Here is a 19,322-nt window from a genome sequence, read left to right on the forward strand (position 1 = left end):
AGTGCTGATGACACTTTTTTAAACCAATAATAGCCCTACTTACAGCAGCTTCATTAATAAATAAATAAAGATGCAGATCTTACCTGTTAGTGCAGGGTCAGCAACCTTTCAGAAGTGGCGTACTGAGATTTAACTTATTCACAGATCTGTGTGCCGGGGGAGGGGAGGCAAGGGCAAGCTGGGTACAGTGACCTTATTTTCTAAACCAGCTGCAGCTAGTGAGAACGGTTCAATTTAATTATGAAACAGATTAAGCCTTTTAACTATCTCATGTTAGTTCATCAAACTTCATTTCAAATAAAGTAAAATATTACGTCCAACACAAAAGGTTTCGATGTTTTCTTTATGGAGGGCAGGAGTGGGGAACCCTTTTTGGGTCGAGGTCCCTGACCCACAGAAAAAAAAAAAAATCAGTTGAGGACCACACAAGCGAGAAGCAAAAAAACTCCTCCAGTGCTCACAGATGTGGCCCCAACTGAGACAACTCACTTGTGTCCCAGCCTCTCGGGTTGATGGGAAGGGATGGGGGGCACTGAGGTTCAGGGCTTCCCATAGACCAGATTTACTTTTCTGAGGTTCCGGAGTTAGTGGATTTTATGGACCTCCTTAGGCTCTGGGGTAGGGACAAAAATGAGGGGTACAGTGCATGAGACAGAGCTGCCAACAAGTAGGATAGGGATGGGATGCAGGATCTGGGAGGGAGCTGGAGTGCAGAAGCAGGCTGGGAGTAGGGTGTCTGGCCAGGTAGAGGGAGTAGGAACAAAGGAGGGTGCAGTGTGTGGCCAGGAGAGGGGGTGCAGGAACAAGGGAGGGTGTCGGAGCAAGGTGGGGGTGCCAGGTCTTGAGGGAGAATATGGGGAGTTCTAGGCATGAGGGGGACCTTACCCAGCTTTGTGTCCCTTTCCAGCAACGGCTGCAGCCACACTGTCCCAGCCCCGCAGTGGCCACATAGTATGGGGCCGGCCCCGGCAGCGCCACAGCCATGCGATCTGGGAACGGCCCCAGAGGCGCCGCTGAGAGGCTTTTGCCCACCCCTGGGGTAAGCCCATTGCTCAGTGAAGAGGGAGAAACAATAACAGGAAGCTTGGAAGTGGCAAAGGTGCTTAATGACTTTTGTTTCAGTTTTCACCACGACGTTTGACGAAGGGATGCCTGACAGTGAATGCTAGTGGAAATGGGGTAGGTTTAGAAGTTAAAATAAAAGAACAAGTTAAAAATTACTTAGAAAAGTTAGTATTCAAGGAGCTGATACAGGCGGTATCTGAGCCTTTAGCTACCATCTTTGAAAAAAAATAAATCATGGAAGTCGGGAGAGATTCCAGAAGACTGGAAAAGGGCAAATCTAGGGCCCATTTATAAAAAGGGAAATAAGAACAACTCAGGAAACTACACATCAGTCAGTTTAACTTCTGTGCCAGGGAAGATAATGGAGCAAGTAATTAAGGAATTTATCTGCAAACACCTGGAAGATAATAAGGTGACAGATAACAGCCAGCATGGATTGGTAAAGAACAAATCATGTCAAACCAATCTGAGAGCTGTCCTTGATAGGATAACAAGTCTTGTGGATAAGAGAGAAGTGGTGGACGTGGTTTACCTAGACTTTAGTAAGGCATTTGATACGGTCTCATATGACCTTCTTATCAATAAACTAGGGAAATACAACCTAGATGGGGCTACTATCAGGTGAGTGCATAACTGGCTGGATAACTGCTCTCAGAGTTCACAATCATGCTGGAAGGGCATAACAAGTGGGGTCCCACCAGGTCTGTTTTCGGTCTGGTTCTGTTCAATAACTTCATCAATTTAGATGATGGCATAGAGAGATTATTATTAAGTTTGCAGACAATACCAAGCTGGGAGAGGTTGCTTTGGAGGATAGGGTCAACATTCAAAATGATCTGGACAAACTAGAGAAATGATCTGAGGTAAATAGGATGTTTAATAAGGACAAATGCAAAGTACTCCACTTAGGAAGGAGCAATCTGTTTCACAGACGCAGAATGGGAAGCGATTGTCTAGGAAGAAGTACTGCAGAGAGCGATCTAGGGGTCATAGTGGACTACAAGCTAAATATGACACAATGTGACACTGTTGCAAAAAGAGCAAACATGATTCTGGGCTGCATTAACAAGAGTGTTGTGTGCAAGACACGAGAAGTCCTTCTTCCGCTCTACTCTGTGCTGATTAGGCTTCAACTGAAGTAGTGTGTCCAGTTCAGGTACCACAGTTCAAGAAAGATGTGAAGAAATTGGAGAAGGTGCAGAAAAGAGCAACAAAAATAATTAAAGGCCTAGAAAACATGATCTATAAGGGAAGACTGAAAGATTTGAGCTTGTTTAGTTTAGAAAAGAGAAGACAGAGAGGGGACATGATAGCGGTTTTCAAGTATCTGAAAGGGTGTTATAAGAAGAAGGGAGAAAAATTGTTCTTGGCTTCTGATGATAGGACAAGAAGCAATGGGCTTAAACTGCAGCAAAGGAGGTTTAGGTTGGACATTAGGAAAAACTTCCTACCTGTCAGGGAATAAATTGCCCAGGGAGGTTGTATATCTCCAGTGATGGAGATTCCACAAGAACAGGTTAGACCAGGGGTGGACAATAATTTTGGGGAGGGGGGGGGGGAGAAGCCCTCTAAGATTTTGGAAAGTGGTCTAGGTTTGCACTTTTCCGTGGTGGGGATGCGGGATCTAGGATGGAAGTTGGGCACAAAGGGCACACAAGGTAAGGGACTGGGATGCAGGAGACGGTGTGAGGTCGAGCGGGAGTCTGAGCAAAGGAGGAGGTTTTGACCTGGGTCAGGGGATTGGGGTGTAGGGTTAGGGAGAGGGTATTGGTTAAGGAGAGGATTTTGGCCTAGGGGAGAGATTTTAGGAGGGGGGGGGTGAAGTCTGGGAGGGAATTGTGACCTCCCAGGGGAAAGGGGGTCCAGACTGTAGAGGGTTTGGGTGGTCACCTGGGGCAAGGAAATAGGGTGCAGGATCTGAGAGGGTGTTTGGGTGCAGGAGAGAATTCTGGCCCAGGGGAGGAGTGTAGAAGGGGGTACAGAGACTGGGAGAGAGTTGTGACCTGGGGCAGGGAGGTGCAGAGGGTTTGCAAGGTGACTTTGGAGAGGGAGTTTGGATGCAGGAGGGGCAGGGTGCCAGGGGCAGGCTCTAGCTGGGATGCGCTTACGTAAGCCAGCAGCCATGCAGCACCCCAAGGCAGGCTGGGCTCCCTGCCTGTAGCAGCTTTGCTTGAAACTGCAGGCTGCTCCTTCCACATGGCTTGGGAGAGAAAAGAGATTTGCACTGCTCTCATCCCCCAGACCAATCTCTCAGCTCCTATTGGCAGGTTGTTTCCAGCCAATAGGAGCTGAGGATTGGGCTGGGGGTGGGGAGATCGCACAAATCTTTCCCCTCTCTCCAGAGTAGACAGCCCACGGACTGTGCTTTAAACGTGCAGCTACGTGCCTGAGGGTCCCGGCAGGGTGGTCCACGGGCTGGATCCTGTGGCTTGGCAGGACATATGGCCTCTGGGCCGTATTTTGCCCAGCCCTGGGTTAGACAGACATCTATCAGGGATGGTCTAGACGGTGCTTGGTCCTGCCGTGAGGGCAGGGGACGGGACTCGATGCCCTCTCGAAGTCCCTTCCAGTTCTAGTATTTTCTCTTTCATACAAGAGACAAAGGCTGTGAAAGGGAATCATAACAGAATCAGAAACAAAGTACAGGCAGTCCCCGGGTTACATGGATCCGACTTACATCGGATCCCTACTTACAAACGGGGTGAGGCAACCCCGCACTTGCTGCTTCCCCCCAGCAGACCAGGGAGACGCGAAGCTAGAGACCCCTCCCCAGCACACCAGGGAGATGCGGAGCGGCTTTTCTCAGCAGACACCTTAGCTTGAGAATAAAGGACAGAGGGAAGTGAGGTGTGGGAGAATAAAACTGAGCTCTGGAGAAATGTTTGGCTAGAGTTTCCCCTACAATATGTACCAGTTCCGACTTACATACAAATTCAACTTAAGAACAAACCTACAGTCCCTATCTTGTATGTAACCAGGGGACTGCCTGTAATCTAATCCATTTCCCAGACAAACGCTCAATTGTTGTCTCAAGTAGATTTCGTGCTCTGATGAACTGGGGGTTTCATTTACCTTGTTATGTTGTATGTGAGTTCTACTGTCCTATAGTAACCCACGTGTGTGCCTCTGTTCCCCTGGGCACTGCATCAATACCTAGGTGGGGGTGAGAATTTTGGGCGTCACTTCCACTGAGGGAGCCTCCCCACCTACAGAATGGCTGATGTCCTTTGTAACTTGGGCCCAGGAGAGGATGCGACCAGGTGACACCTTTTGCCCAGGAAGCAGGACAAAGGCCAGAGGAAGAGCCTGTCTGGGGAGCTGGGACCAGAAGCGGGTCGGTCTTGGCTGGCTTGGGAGGCAGGGGACAGGCCAGGGCCCTGGCTCTGGGCCTCCCCTCCCCCAGAGATGGATTGTACAGAATGCTTCTGGTTACTGTGCTGACATGTCTGTTCTACGTTGTATCCCTGTTGACTAATGAACCTTCCGTTCTATCTGCCGGCGGAGGAGCCGCATCTGACTGCTGCTGGAGTGCACGGCCCAGTGACCCCCAACACACCTTCAGTGACACGTCCTGCCTGGCCATCTTGCAGTCGGATCAATTTTCTGCCACCCGGAAGCAACGTGCTTCAATTTAACTCCCATAGATATCTTGGCCTAGTGATAGCCCAAAGAGATGATCCCTCTCCCCCACATTCAGCCATCCAGCCTTTCATACTGCTCCTATAAACCAGATCAATTGAACAAATGAGCTCTCTTCCCATATTTATATATACATCTCTAGATACAGGTAAGGCTAGGGGTCAGCTTCATGTAGCTAGTAACACAAAATGTTCTCGGGTATTTCGGCAATATCTGCTAAAAGGAATAATATGTAATTTGACATTATAGCTCTGTGCACAACCTTCCTTAACTCCCATTTGGATTCTGGGACTGGAATGTCACTATCAGTACCCGATACACTGAACATTTTGGGAACTGGCTTGCAACTGGGGGGAGTCTAAAAATAGAGGGAACAAGAAAAAAAAAAGATACTGCACAGTACAAAATAGTAATTATTTATATTTTTCAAAAAGAAAAAAATTACCAGCTATTTTGGAACTTCTTCCCTGTAAGAAGAGTGACTAATAGAAAGGAACAGGACTGGCTCCTAGACAGTCAGCAAGTCAGGTACAAACAGTTGATAAGAATCATTAGCAACTCAGGACAGGGACCTTTGACATAGCATTCATGAACAATAAAACTTCTTTTTTTAAAAAAGGGGGAAAAATAAAGCAGGGAAAAATGCAAAAACATTTCCCACAATATCTAAAAACAGGTAACCATTGTCCTTGTCAGACAGCACACTTCAGATCAAGGATTTTCCAGTCCTAGAAAGCCAACAGATGTGTAAAGGCTGCCTTTAGTCTATTCACATCCTCCTTAGCACACAACATTTTGCTGTCCCCTTTCACTTCAACTTGTCATTCAGTAAAAAAGATTTTTTTTCAATCAACATACAAGTGCTACTAAGAGAGAAACTGATCTTCTTGTTGCTGAATGGCATTAAGGAGTTACACAAATGTCCAGTTTTTAGCACAAGTGGAAGGACTTAAATTCTTTCTTTTATATAAATACTACTGGAGCTCCCACCAGGTACTTCCTCTTCAGAATCTCGTTGGAATTTTTCTTCTTTTCCTACTCTCTCCAAAACTAAAATGTCCTCTTTGCTCCGGGAGTCTGACGATTTGTTCTGTGCTGTCAGACACAGAGCCTTTGTTTCCCCCAGTACCACTACTGGGATTGTCCGAGTGGGCTGGTGCTTAAACCGAACCCCGTAGTTACTGACTCAGCCAAGTGGAAGGGAACACAGACGATGCAGCGACAGGGATTTGTTAGGTTGAACAGCTTCTGGGCCCCAGGCCCGCCCACCCTCCCCCCTTCCCACAAGTTACTTGGTGCTGTTTTAAAAAGTCTGGGTCTCACGAAGCAGTCTCTCCCCCCACAAACAGAGTAAAAGCTCCTCAGATTGCGCTGTCTACCTGGTGGCCAAGGTCAGAGCAGCAATAGCTGCTGCTGCTTCCAGAAAAACATGGGGTTATGTGACAGGGATGGCCTTAGGATTGCTTCAGTCGCTTACGTGGTGGACCCAGGAAGGGACACTGTGCGGAGGCCAAAGAGCGATATGCTTCAGCCACCAAATGGGGATGTGATACCACCATGGACTTCCAGCCTGAGGTCTCCATGACATCAGAAGCATGACTAGAAAGAAAACAGAAAATTAAAAAAGTTTAGAGTTATTGATTTTGCTGAGTAAGCCACATTAAAACAGATTGTTTTCACATGCCCTGAGGAAGTTCTCTCTCTCGGGTACTGGAATCTCTCATTTAGTGCACATGTTTTATCACTTATAGTCTGTTCGCAAATTTTGGTCCTGTTAGTTTACCTTTTGTTTTGCATGGTCCCTTCAGCATGGTAAAATTTAATGATCAAAACATGAATGTTCTGAGGCAAGACACAATGTACCTCTCTTTCAAGAATGGGAGCGGTACTACTCTTTTCTGGGTATCCCAGCTATTCAGGGTGTGTCCAGACTACATCGCTCCATCGACAGAGTCATGTAGTCTAGACACACCCTCGGTTAACTAAATTGCCTATAAGAAGTGGGCAATAATTTTTGATGTGGGGGGGGGGGGAGGTGGGGAGAGGTTGACTCCAAGATTTTGGTAAGTGGTCAAGGGCAGTACTTTTCCATGGAAAGGGTGTGGGGTCTGAGACAGAGGTTGAGTGCAGAAGGGAGCTTGGGGTAGAGGATTGGGATGCAGGGGAAGATTCTGGCCTGGAGGAGAGGTGTAGGAGGAAGTGCAGGGTTTGGGAGGGAGTTGTGACCTAGGCAAGGGGTGGGGAAGGTGCAATGGGCTCAGCACAGAGAAGTTCACCAAACCCTCCAAAAAAAGAATAATCTGATCAGGTCCAACTAAACATTCCCTGTTCTACTCACATCCCTGTTGTTCCAAGGTTTAGTCCTTGGAGGCATGGATATAGCTGGGTAATTCCAGCTTTGTTCCTGGCTCAACCCATGGTCTTCCAGCTCTACTCGCATCACACAAGGACTGCAGCAGGAAGATTATTGCTTCCGATTCAAAAACCCACACTCTTTACTGGCTCTCCTGGCTTCCTGCCAACACTTCCTATCTCCCTAGCATTCCTGGAGACTCTCTAGGACTCACTGTCTATGAGTTTAATCCTTACAGGCAATTTAGTTAACTGAATGGCTAGGATGTTCAGAAAAGGGCAGTAAACCTCCCATTCATCAAAAATCCCCATTCATGACAAGAGATAGGACTTCTCACATATGCCACGTAGCTGGGAGACAAGACAATCAGCTAGCACCACGAAAGATTTCAGACCTTGATATAGTCAAGTTTACCTAGGAAAATATCTGCTATATGAACATTTCCAAATATTAATGACATCTCTCTCCCTCTAGTGTTATTTTATATTTTAAAAGTTCCCACCCACAGAAATAGTGAGGCAGTTCAATAGTCTGCAGCACTCCTCTCCACACATCCCCTGAAGTGATCCAGAGAAAACTTATTAATTAATCCTTAGAATTAATGGCATTTTCTAGGATGCCAGAAAAATAGATTTTTATATTTCAGTATTACAGACCTGTAAGATTAAAGAAGATCGCTACCTCCACCCTCTGGATTGATCAGTCTCACAAGAGGACTGGGGTAAATTCAGCAGTTTGTTTTCTCCTCCAAATTTGTTTCATTCCTGACCCAAGGGTGGGACTGTAGCAAACTTACTAGTTAATGAAGTCCACAGCTTGAGTTTTTAGCTGATCAGCACTGTGTAGATCAGCCAGAATGAGAATCTCAGCTGCATTTTCCACAGATAGGTTACTGCACAGTGCATCCTCGCACATCACCTTCAAGCGTTCCAGAGCATACTGCAAAACAGAAGCCAAATTATGGTTACAATGGAGAAAGCCTTAACTTGACCTGCACTGAAGCGCTATTTGTGCTGCTTCTCCCTCCAGTAACAAAGGCTATGCTATTATACTGCACAGACTTCTCCACTTTGTTAGTTACACACACTCACAATCTGTATTCATAAGAGGCTTCTGACCAGCAAAAGTGTAGAGCTGTGCGCCCACCCTGAGCAGAAGAATGGACAGGAACCATACCCACCATAACTCTTATCCCACCTTCTTTTGTTACAGCATTACTAGCGTCGTTGTCATGCTTAAGGATGACTGGAATTCTCATTCAAAACTCTTCTCTCAGATATTTCACACCACATATTGCTGAAACCTAGTGCTTCTTTTACTCTATTGCTACATATAAAGTTCTTGTTCAGTAGACAAACCTATGTTATAATGAATGCTCCATAGGTGTTCTAACATTCCAGTAATGCTCCATAGGTGTTCTAACATTCCAGCTTTCACTTGGTTTCTTTGCCATTAATACTCAGCAAGTCAAGAACCTCGTCAAACACAAAGTACTACTTTTTAACTAAGAAGTTAAGCAGAGACCTGTTTCCTGTGGTAATCCAGATAGAAACTGAAATTATCACAGCACATCTGAAAAGCATGGGCAAAAACTCTACTCTAACTTCCATTTCTCAAACAGTTTCTGGTCATCTTGTGTTACAACAGTATCAAATAATTTGAGCCATGGGGTGTTTGGGCCAAGTGAGTAGTCAGTAGATAGACTGAAAGGGAACCCTAAGAAGAGGAGCAGCTATCAAATCTCACACACCAGTTTCTGCAGCTCTTGAATCTGTATTGAAACAATCGGCAGGCAATATGATCCAGGTTTTCAAAAGCAACATGTAATCTTGGTGCTCAAGCTGACAGCTTAAAAGGAAATGATTTTTAGAAAGTGCTGAGCTTCCAACCTCCTAAATAAGATTCTTTAAAGTCTTTCAGCTGGGAACCAAAAAATGGAGGCAACTAGAATCTCTAGTCACTTTTGAAAATCTTGGTCTGTGAGATCTGATCCTGGAGATGTCTTTTGGATGAAACAAAAAATGAAGTCCTGACTCTCATGATGTCCTTCACAAGCAGAAGGCCAGATATCCCAGTGTTCTAATCAAATTCTACCTTGACTAGTTACATTCAGATTACATAAATTCCCCTAACACTTAAACATGGTAAGCTTTCGCACTTATCTTAAAATGATGTGCATCATTACTGCTGTTAAAGAGCTGCTGCTTTTCATCTGAGACATAATTATACTCCAGTGGTGGAGAGGTGATCCTAGTGAATAGTTTATAAAGCTTTTTGGAACCCTTTGGGGTGAGAAGCTATATTAATGGCAAATCCTCAGCAATATGCGAGAGATTATGTATGAACTACAACTGGACTCATGAGGTCGGTTTCATTTGCCTACAGTCACTGCAGTGCTGGTGTCTGTGTCATTTTCTTGACTTTATAAAGAGCACTGGGATACTCACAATGTGAAAGGCACTGTATAAAACTAATTTTTAGACATTCTGGTGGACTTTATTCCATTATAGATAACGTTATAATCAATGGCTTCATATGATAAGACCTGTTTCATTTATAAAACATGGTGAGAACGCTCCTTTCAGTTTGACCCATGGCACGTACAGCAAGGATAGTTTTCCCTTGCCAAAGAATCTGAGGGAGGATGGCAAGTTTTTTAGCTGAATGACCTCTATGTGAGAAAGGGAAATAGAATTTACTAGATAAATTTGTATAACTGAAAGGGGGGCAAGGAGGACTTTTTGCAAGGACTTTATAATACTCCAGTCATCTGAATAAGTGGGTTTTGCCCACGAAAGCTCATGATACCATCTACATGTTTTGTTAGTCTTTAAGGTGCGACTAGACTATCCGTTGTTTAAGTTTTTCTAGTTACAAACTAACTTGACTATCCCTCTGAAGTTTTTGCAAGCAGTTATTCCATACTGCTATCTGCTAGTAGAAGCTAAAAAACATTTCCTGTGTATACTGAATCCATTGCTTCCCTCACATACAATTTTCATTTCACTACAAGTAACAGCTCCCAATTATGTAATTGGACAAAAGTAGACATTCTGGTCTCTCGGGTACTAAGTTTTTTTTCTCTCTTTCTTAATTACACTTTTGAAAAAAACTGCCTAATAGCGTACTTACCCAAGAGACTGAAATAGTGTCTCCTGAGTTTAGAAGACATGTTTTGTTTTGTTTTTGGTCTAATTACATATTTTCCCCCAAGAGACTGGAAGAGTTCAGAAGAAGCAGTTTCAGGTCTCATGGGCAAATATTAGATGTTTTATATGCTTTCATGAAAGATTTCTGCTTCTGCTTTTCAAAAGACACACGAGGGGAGTTTAAAAGAAAAAGCGCTATTAAAAGCCAAGAAATTCAAACTTAAAGCTGACTCTGTCCTTAATATACTACTACGGATTATCTACTTTGCCTCAGTTGAAGATGGCATATGAGCTTTCAAATAAATCCTCTTTCAGCACAGAATAAAACATGTGGCAATGGTTATACTGTGTGCGAGGATCTGCTTGTATTATCCCCCTTTGTAATTCTAGTTATGCTATTACAAAGCCCTCATATAGAATGTGTCACTTCCACATCACCAATTTGGACGAGGCCCTGGTCAGTACTGGCAGGAAGTAGTTACTATTTGCTGGCTGCATGGTGGTTTGTGTGGAACACAGTTACATGCATCCACATCTTAAAATCCACCAGGCTAATTGGCACCCACAAGAGAATCCAAGGACTGAAGAAGCATGGAGACTGAACTACGCTCTCACCCCTAGAGGTGGTCCCTCCAGGTCAGAGTTGAGGCACAATGGCAGGGCAGTGTGGAGAATCTTGCACTGCTGCTACCCGTGCTGAACCTGTTTGGTGGATAAATAGAGGACTTTAGTCTCCAGTGCTGTCAAACTGGCATCTTTTACCAGCACTAAATTCACTTTTAAAAGCAAAAGAAAGGAAATAAAAATTCTGGTTATAGATTAAGAATTTCCACCAGTAAATATGACTCATAGGCCAGCAACGCATCTTCTGTCCTTGGTGCTCCAAAGGGAGGTGGACAGAGGCTGGCAGGCTATGCCACTGCAGTGCTCTTGCCAGACATGGACTACCACCAGCCCTCCAGCCAGAGTATCCCCAATACCTCCCTGTAAAGTCATAGCAGAGTTAAGGCAGTAAGCTCCCTCCAGCGCACCCATTTCTTCTCAAAATGCAGGGACTGCCACTGCAAACATTAGAGCCTCCCCATTGCTTATGTTCACAGCATTCCCGCTAGGAGTTTCCACCACCAGCCAGCCCAGAGGAAAAGCAAAGACTAAGACTAGGATTCCTGTCTGGCAAAACAGAGCACTACTTCTGAGATTCAATGCCCTGGCCACCTATTTCCAGTTCTGTCCTGAACTTGCCTCTTATCTCACATGCTAGACTACGATGAACAGAGATGAACCCTGAGTTCTAGGACAGCTTTTTAAGCGAGCATTGGGACAAGTATTTAACATGGCCATCAAGAATTTAACAGAACAAGGTGCTCTCTCTCCTCTCGCTACTTGAACTGAGGACAGAAAGCTTTGAATTAATTCCTTGTATGAGTTACACTGGCATTTCTTTCATTTTCCCTATGCTACATAAGACTAGATTCAGTTAATAGGAGCAGTTCAACAGAACTACCCTGGTGTACTTTTCACCAAAAACCACAAGTGCATGAGTGCCCATGCATGCATGTTCATCTAAGCTCACTCAACAGTGCCTCAGTACAGTTCAAGGATCTCTGTGAAAACATCAATGCAAAAATCTCCAAGGCTCAACCATGTAAAACAAGGCATATGTCATTACCAATCCCCCAAACAACCACAAATCCCAACTGTACCTTGTCAGCAGCTGCCAGCAAATCGTCAGCCATTTTGTCAAGGTTTGGTGCCTTCCCCGTGTAAATAAAGCACATCATTTCCTTAAAAACTTCTGGCTCCACATCATTGATTTCAACCCGATTCTGTCTCAGAAGAATGAAGATTATTAAGATCCTAACATAATGCTAAACATAGATCTCTTTCTACCAGAGTTTTCTGAATTTCAAAATTATGTATACAGAGAACTCTTAAGCAACTTGTACTACTCACAAAAGCGAGTAAAAAAGTTGGTTTTATTTAATATTTTCTAATTGTCTCTATCCTACTGCTCATTCTCTCTCTCTCAGGTAACAAACATCAAAGATGTCTCATTGACCTTTCTTCCTCCCTCCAGGGAAGCTAAAACAGAGCCATGTGAAAAAATGCCAAAACGTTTAAAAAACAGTTTGTGTCCATGACATACATCAGCTTCTACCTCGTATTCTCAAGTCATCAAGGATATTAAGAATTAACCTGAGATCTATTCAGCCAGCTGGGAAAACTCCTCTCTTTAGTTACTTACCTTTTTACTCTCTTCCATCTCATGTTCAAACATGGCACTGAAAACTGGGGAACGTGCTATGGTGATGGGGGAAATAAAACAAATACAATTAAAATACTAGCGCTCCGCCTTTATCCCCAGAGGAACTGAAGGATATAATACCCCATATCTTTCCCTCCCCAATGTTTTCTGGTATTAGACAGGAAATATTACAAGACAGCAGCAGTCACAAACTCAAAATATCATCACACCTATACACTGCCTTTGTTTAGCTCAGTGTTTCTCAACCAGTGGTACGAGTACCCTGAGGTACTCAAGTCTGGGGGGGGTGGGGGAGGTATGTCAACACAAATGAAATTTGAAGAAAACTAAATTTTTGTTTAAAGTTTTACAGCCCTTTATTATTTTTGTACTTTTCACACCCAAAAATTTCATTGCCTGCCCATCTACGATTAAGCTGTTTAAACAAATGTGTTGCAATGGTAGAAAATAATGTTGTGTGTCTGAAAACTGTAGGTACTGGGGTACTTATAAAAAAAGTTTTTTTGGAAAAAGGGGTACTTTAAAAAATAAATAAATAAAGGTTGAAACACACTGGTTTAGCTGACCCAGAAGCAAAGTAACTTGAAGATGTGTAAATCAGGGTTTCCTGGGGCTCTTCAGACAAGGCCAAAGACTAAATGAAGAGATCTAAGGCAATCAAAATGTATTTCATGGCACTAAGCAAAGATGCTTCTGAAAAAGCTGGCAACTTCCCTGCCCAATTGCTTTGGGGACACATTACACTGCCAATCACAAACATATCTCCACACCCTTCTCATCTAGCAAGGAAGCAGGAAATCCTATTAATGGAGAAAACCCTCCATCCCCGCAGCAACATTACAGCAGAAAATTAGCTGCCATCGTCAAAGAATCTTCTTTCACTATAGAACTATAGTTGGCTGGGATCTGAGGCATTTTTGCTGCTATTTCCTGGAGCACTTTCCTAAAAGCAGAAGTATCTCAAAGACTTATTATGAGACCACTCCATCTGCCATACTGCTGCTGTTTCCCATCCTGTTAAGACTTTCACAAGTCAATACTGACCTGCCAGTATAGCTTTGTGAGCCTGGAATTCCTGGCCTGCAACACACAGACAGCAGTCTGTGAAGCGAGAATTCTCCCAGAGTCCTCCCAACTCATCCGCCAAGCGGCATTCAGGTACCTTCACCATGTTCATGGTGTTCTGGCCAGAGATATTGACCGAGTCCTGTACCACACTCACCTGAAAAGAAGCAACATGTTAATTTGTCTACATCAGGCTTCACTTTCCAGGACATGTGAAGGGAAATTGAGAGATCAAACCCTCATCTCCCAAATGAAAAAACAGTGGAACTAGATATATGCCCACACTGAAGAGCCATCTGTATCTGAAACAGCCTCCATCCAAGTTCTCTCCTACAAGATCCCCAACTAAAGCCACCGCCATCCAATCTGGCAAACGGTCCACCTATTCTGGACACCATTCCTGACTAGGGATGTAAAATACCATTTAATTGGCTGACTGGTTATATAGAATCATAGGACTGGAAGGGACCTTGAGAGGTCGAGTCCAGCCCCCTGCCCTCAAGGGGCAGCACCATCTACACCATCCCTGACAGATGTCTATCTAACCTGTTCTTAAATATCTCCAGAGAGGAAGATTCCATCACCTCCCTTGGCAATTTATTCCAATATTTGACCACCCTGACAGTTAGGAATTTTTTCCTAATGTCCAATCTGAACCTCCCTTGCTGCACTTTAAGCCCATTACTCCTTGTCCTGTCCTCAGAAACCAAGAGGAACAAATTTTCTCCTTCCTCCTTATGACACCCTTTTAGATATTTGAAAACCGCTATCATGTCCCCCCTTAATCTTCTTTTTTCCAAACTAAACAAGCCCAGTTCATGAAGCCTGGCTTCATAGGTCATGTTCTCTAGACCTTTAATCATTCTTGTCGCTCTTCTCTGTACCCTTTCCAATTTCTCCACATCTTTCTTGAAATGTGGCGCCCAGAACTGGACACAGTACTCCAGCTGAGGCCTAACTAGTGCAGAGTAGAGCGGCAGAATGACTTCACAAGTTTTGCTTACAACACACCTGTTGATACAACCTAGAATCATATTTGCTTTTTTTGCAACAGCATCACACTGTTGACTCATATTTAACTTGTGGTCCACTATGACCCCTAGATCCCTTTCCATCATGCTCCTTCCTAGACAGTCGCTTCCCATCTTGGATGTATGGAACTGATTGTTCCTTCCTAAGTGGAGCACTTTGCATTTCTCTTTATTAAACTTCATCCTGTTTACCTCTGACCATTTCTCTAACTTGCTAAGGTCATTTTGAATTATGCCCCTATCCTCCAAAGAAGTTGCAACCCCACCCAGTTTGGTATCATCTGCAAACTTAATAAGCATACTCTCTATCCCAATATCTACATCATTGATGAAGATATTGAACAGTACGGGTCCCAAAACAGACCCTTGCGGAACTCCACTTGTTATCCCTTTCCAGCAGGATTTAGCACCGTTAACAACAACTCTCTGACTACGGTTATCCAGCCAATTATGCACCCACCTTATCGTGGCCCTATCTAAGTTATATTTGCCTAGTTTATCAATAAGAATATCATGCGAGACCGTATCAAATGCCTTACTAAAGTCTAGGTATATGACATCCACCGCTTCTCCCTTATCCACAAGGCTCGTTATCCTATCAAAGAAAGCTATCAGATTAGTTTGGCATGACTTGTTCTTCACAAACCCATGCTGGCTATTCCCTATCACTTTATTACCTTCCAAGTGTTTGCATATGATTTCCTTAATTACCTGCTCCATTATCTTCCCTGGGACAGACGTTAAACTGACCGGTCTGTAGTTTCCTGAGTTGTTCTTATTCCCCTTTTTATAGATGGGCACAATATTTGCCCTTTTCCAGTCTTCTGGAATCTCCCGTCTTCCATGATTTTTCAAAGATCATAGCTAAAGGCTCAGATACCTCCTCTATCAGCTCCTTGAGTATCCTGGGATGCATTTCATTAGGACCTGGTGACTTGCTGACATCTAACTTTCCTAAGTGATTTTTAACTTGTTCTTTGTGTATCCTATCTTCTAAACTTACCCTCTCTCTGCTTGTATTCACTACGTTAGGCACACCTCTAGACTTCTCGGTGAAGACTGAAACAAAGAAGTCATTGAGCATCTCCGCCATTTCCAAGTTTCCTGTTACTACTTCTTCCTCCTCACTGAGCAGTGGTCCTACCCTGTCCTTGGTCTTCCTCTTGCTTTTAATGTATTTATAAAAGGTCTTCTTGTTTCCCTTTATGCCTGTAGTTAGTTTGAGCTCATTTTGTGCCTTTGCCTTTCTAATCTTGCCCCTGCATTCCCGTGTTGCTTGCCTATATTCATCCTTTGTTATTTGTCCTAGTTTCCATTTTTTATATGACTCCTTTTTTATTTTGAGATCATGCAAGATCTCCTTGTTAAGCCAAGCTGGTCTTTTGCCATATTTTCTATCTTTCCTACACAGCGGAATTGTTTGCTTTTGGGCTCTTAACAACGTCCCTTTGAAATACTTCCAACTCTCCTCAGTTGTTTTTCCCTTCAGTCTATATATATACATATACATATACATATACATACACATACACACACACTATATATAGTAACTGGTTAACCGATTAAATAGGCGGGCGGGCAGGCGGGAGGTGTCCACTGCAGCCTGGCTTGAGCAACCCCACCACCGCAGGCGGGGGGGCACTGGCTGACGTGGAACAGGCCTGTTTGCAGGGCACCAGAGCCTACCATGGGACAGAGGCTGCAGCTCCCTGCAGATGCACAAATGTCTTCTATAATCTAGCACTTGATCCGCAAAGATCTTAACAAGATCTGACGAACAAAGAGTCTGACGAACACAAGACAGCCTAATGAGCACTCTACTCTACAGGTTTTTCCACTATTGCTGTTTCTGGTTCAGTTCCAGTATTTCAATCTCTTGCAAAGTCCCCCCCCCCCCCACACACACACTTCTTTTACACTGATACATATCTGCAAGCAATTAGTTTCTATCTTGTGTAAGAATCATAGAACACTAGAACTGGAAGGGACCTTGCGAGGTCATCAAGTCCAGTCCCCTGCCCTCACGGCAGGACCAAGCATCATCTAGAGATCACCCCTAATAGATATCTATCCAACCTACTCTTGAATATCTCCAATGATGGAGATGCCACAGCATCACTAGGCAATTTATTCCAGCGTTTCACCACCCTGAGGAAACTTTTCTTAATGTCCAACCTAAACTTCCCTTTCTGCAATTTAAGCCCATTGCTTTTTGTCCTATCATTAGAGGCCAAGGAGAACCATTTTTCTCCCTCCTCCTTTTAACACCCTTTTAGATACTTGAAAACTGCTATCATGTCCCCTCTCTGTCTTCTCTTTTCTAAACTAAAGCCCAATTCTTTCAGTCTTCCCTCAGATCATGTTTTCTAGACCTTTAATCATTCTTGTTGCTCTTCTCTGGACTTTCTACAATTTCTCCACATCTTTCTTGAAATGTGGTGCCCAGAACTGGACACAATACTCCAACTGATGACTAATCAGAGCAGAGTAGAGCAGAAGAATGACTTCTCATGTCTTGCTCACAACATTCCAGTCAATGCCTCCCAGAATCATGTTTGTTTTTTTGCAATAGCGTCACACTGTTTAGATTGCGTAGACTGTCATGTTTAGATTGTGGTCCACTATGACCCCTAGATCCCTTTCAGCAGTGCTCCTTCTTAGGCAGTCACTTCAGTTACAACTATTATTCATGAAATGATGAAGGGATTGGCGAACTCAGGAGATCTGGGATGGATCCCTGGTCACTAGCTATAATCTCAGAAATGTTACGTGGCAACCAAAAGTAGCTACCATGTGATGGGTGTGTGAAGCCTACATGAAATGAGTTGGTGATATCCAAGGGTAAGATTTTGCCAGAGAAGTTCTGGATTCTGTGACTTTCAGAGACCTCAGTGACATTTTCTACTTCAGCTTGGAGCTCCCAACAGCTGCTGTGGGGGCCAGGGAGCTGTTAGTTCCCGCACCCACCATTTTTAGTAAAAGGCATAGATAAGTAACAGACCTCTGAACTTTTGTTTACTAAAAATAACGGTGACAAAATCTTCACCTTAGTGATGTCTTTCCAATTCCTAGTGGACAAGAATCCATAAAACAAATGATACCCTTTTGGCAGACTCAGACTGAGCAAAGAACAAATGGTCCATGAATATTAAATCCCCCAATCCTATAAAATGGAAGAACACTGATAGGGCAGCACAAGTAAAACTTGGATGGCTGATGCTGTAACTTTTTTTGGAGTCTATTATTCCTGGATTTAGAGAGCAATTTAACAGCAGACAGGCATGCAGATGAGAGCTAGAGAGGGAAACACCACCTACACAGTCCATCCAGAGAATCTCCAAACTGATGAGCAAGTGGGGTGTGAATTGAAAGTGCTAGACAAGGACCATTATTCTCCTCCCCAACTGCATTCTCAACAAGTTGGTAGAAGGGTTCACAGTCAGAGGTGAACAAAGCAGTGGGGACACTTGAGAAAAACTAACAAAATAAAGAGGGTGCTGCTAAGACAGAGACAACTCAGCAATCTATACAGAACTGACCCTCCCCCCTCTCAAAAAACCCTACATATCACTGACAACCCCCGCACAATAGTCGCTCAACACCAAGTGTTGCTAATTCCTTAGAGAGCTTCTCTATAGGAAAGATTCTTGCTGAAGGAAAGCACAGATGCCAGCAGTAGCACCAGCACCTGTGGCCAGTAGAGAAGTGTTAGAAGAGCATATGGCACACCTATTTATGTGGTAAGAAACATACAAGCATCAGCAAAAACTAGCAGAAGTTCCCTCTCAACAACTTTGAGCTTACAAATTACATTCCCTTCCCCTCTGACATCAGCAACCTATAAATTTAAGCTTCTCCTCGTGCACAATGAATATCGACAGAACAAGCCACGGAACAGGCAACAGAAAAAAATGATGCCCTGTGAGAACAGGAAAAAAATTCTCTTTGGGAACGCAGACACTTGGCTTAAAGATTTGGACAACATGATTTTTTTTGTTCACTGGCCATTCAGAAATTTGAAAGTTTCAGTTCATGTCAAACTGAGAACAAGGGTTGGTCACCAATGTATAGAATGGATAGAGAGAAACCCAAAAGCCAACAACAAAGATGACCAAAGTCATATGATCAAAGGCTGAAGGAACTGGGTATGTTAGGTTTGGACATGAGGAGACTAAGGGGGAGAATATGATCACCATCTTCAGATACTTGAAAGGCTGCCATAGAAAGATGGAGAAAAAGGTGTTTTCTTTTACCACAAAAGGCAGGACAAGAGATAATGAATTTGAACCAGAGAATAGCAGATTAAGATTAAATTGCAGGAAAAACTTCCTATCAGTAGGACAATAGAACAGACTGGGTAGGAAAGCTGTGGAAGCCTCGTCCCTGGAGGTTTTCAAAAGGAGGCTGGATAGCCATATGTCTTGGATGGTTTAGATGACAAATGCTGCATCTTGGCAGGAGGTGAGACTAGATGACCCTGGTGGCCCCTTCTAGCCTATGAGTCACAGAACAGGCAGAGAAGGAGCTGCTGGAGATGCTCTCCTTATAACTTTGAACCACGGACTTAAGGTATTCTCTCGACACATGGATAACCTGGGTTCAGTTCTTCCTTCTGCCTAATGGAGAAGGAATTTGTACTTGGGCTTCCCACACTGTAGGGCAATGCTCCAGCCATCGGCTATGGGATAGTCTGGTGTAGATAATTCTCAGTCTCGCCCATTGAAGCTGTTCCACGGTGTAGAAGTAATTAAATA

At 43.8% G+C, this 19,322-nt stretch overlaps 1 protein-coding gene across 7 annotated transcripts in view; it reads right to left on the minus strand.

The window, feature by feature from the left end:
- Positions 1-5,099: 5,099 nt before the first annotated feature.
- The window catches only part of SPOP (speckle type BTB/POZ protein), a 43,243-nt gene continuing 29,020 nt past the window's right edge, over positions 5,100-19,322 (minus strand). For all 7 annotated transcript variants that reach the window (XM_075911544.1, XM_075911545.1, XM_075911546.1 and 4 more), the window contains 5 exons: positions 13,517-13,694; positions 12,452-12,507; positions 11,910-12,032; positions 7,854-7,996; positions 5,100-6,303 (listed from right to left, as the gene is read on the minus strand). In XM_075911544.1, coding sequence (XP_075767659.1) covers positions 6,159-6,303; positions 7,854-7,996; positions 11,910-12,032; positions 12,452-12,507; positions 13,517-13,694 — 645 coding nt within the window. In that variant the 3' untranslated portion in view covers positions 5,100-6,158. The remainder of the gene's footprint in view (positions 6,304-7,853; positions 7,997-11,909; positions 12,033-12,451; positions 12,508-13,516; positions 13,695-19,322) is intronic.

The sequence above is a fragment of the Pelodiscus sinensis genome, chromosome 29, assembly GCF_049634645.1.
Source record: "Pelodiscus sinensis isolate JC-2024 chromosome 29, ASM4963464v1, whole genome shotgun sequence".
Classification (NCBI taxonomy): domain Eukaryota; kingdom Metazoa; phylum Chordata; order Testudines; family Trionychidae; genus Pelodiscus; species Pelodiscus sinensis.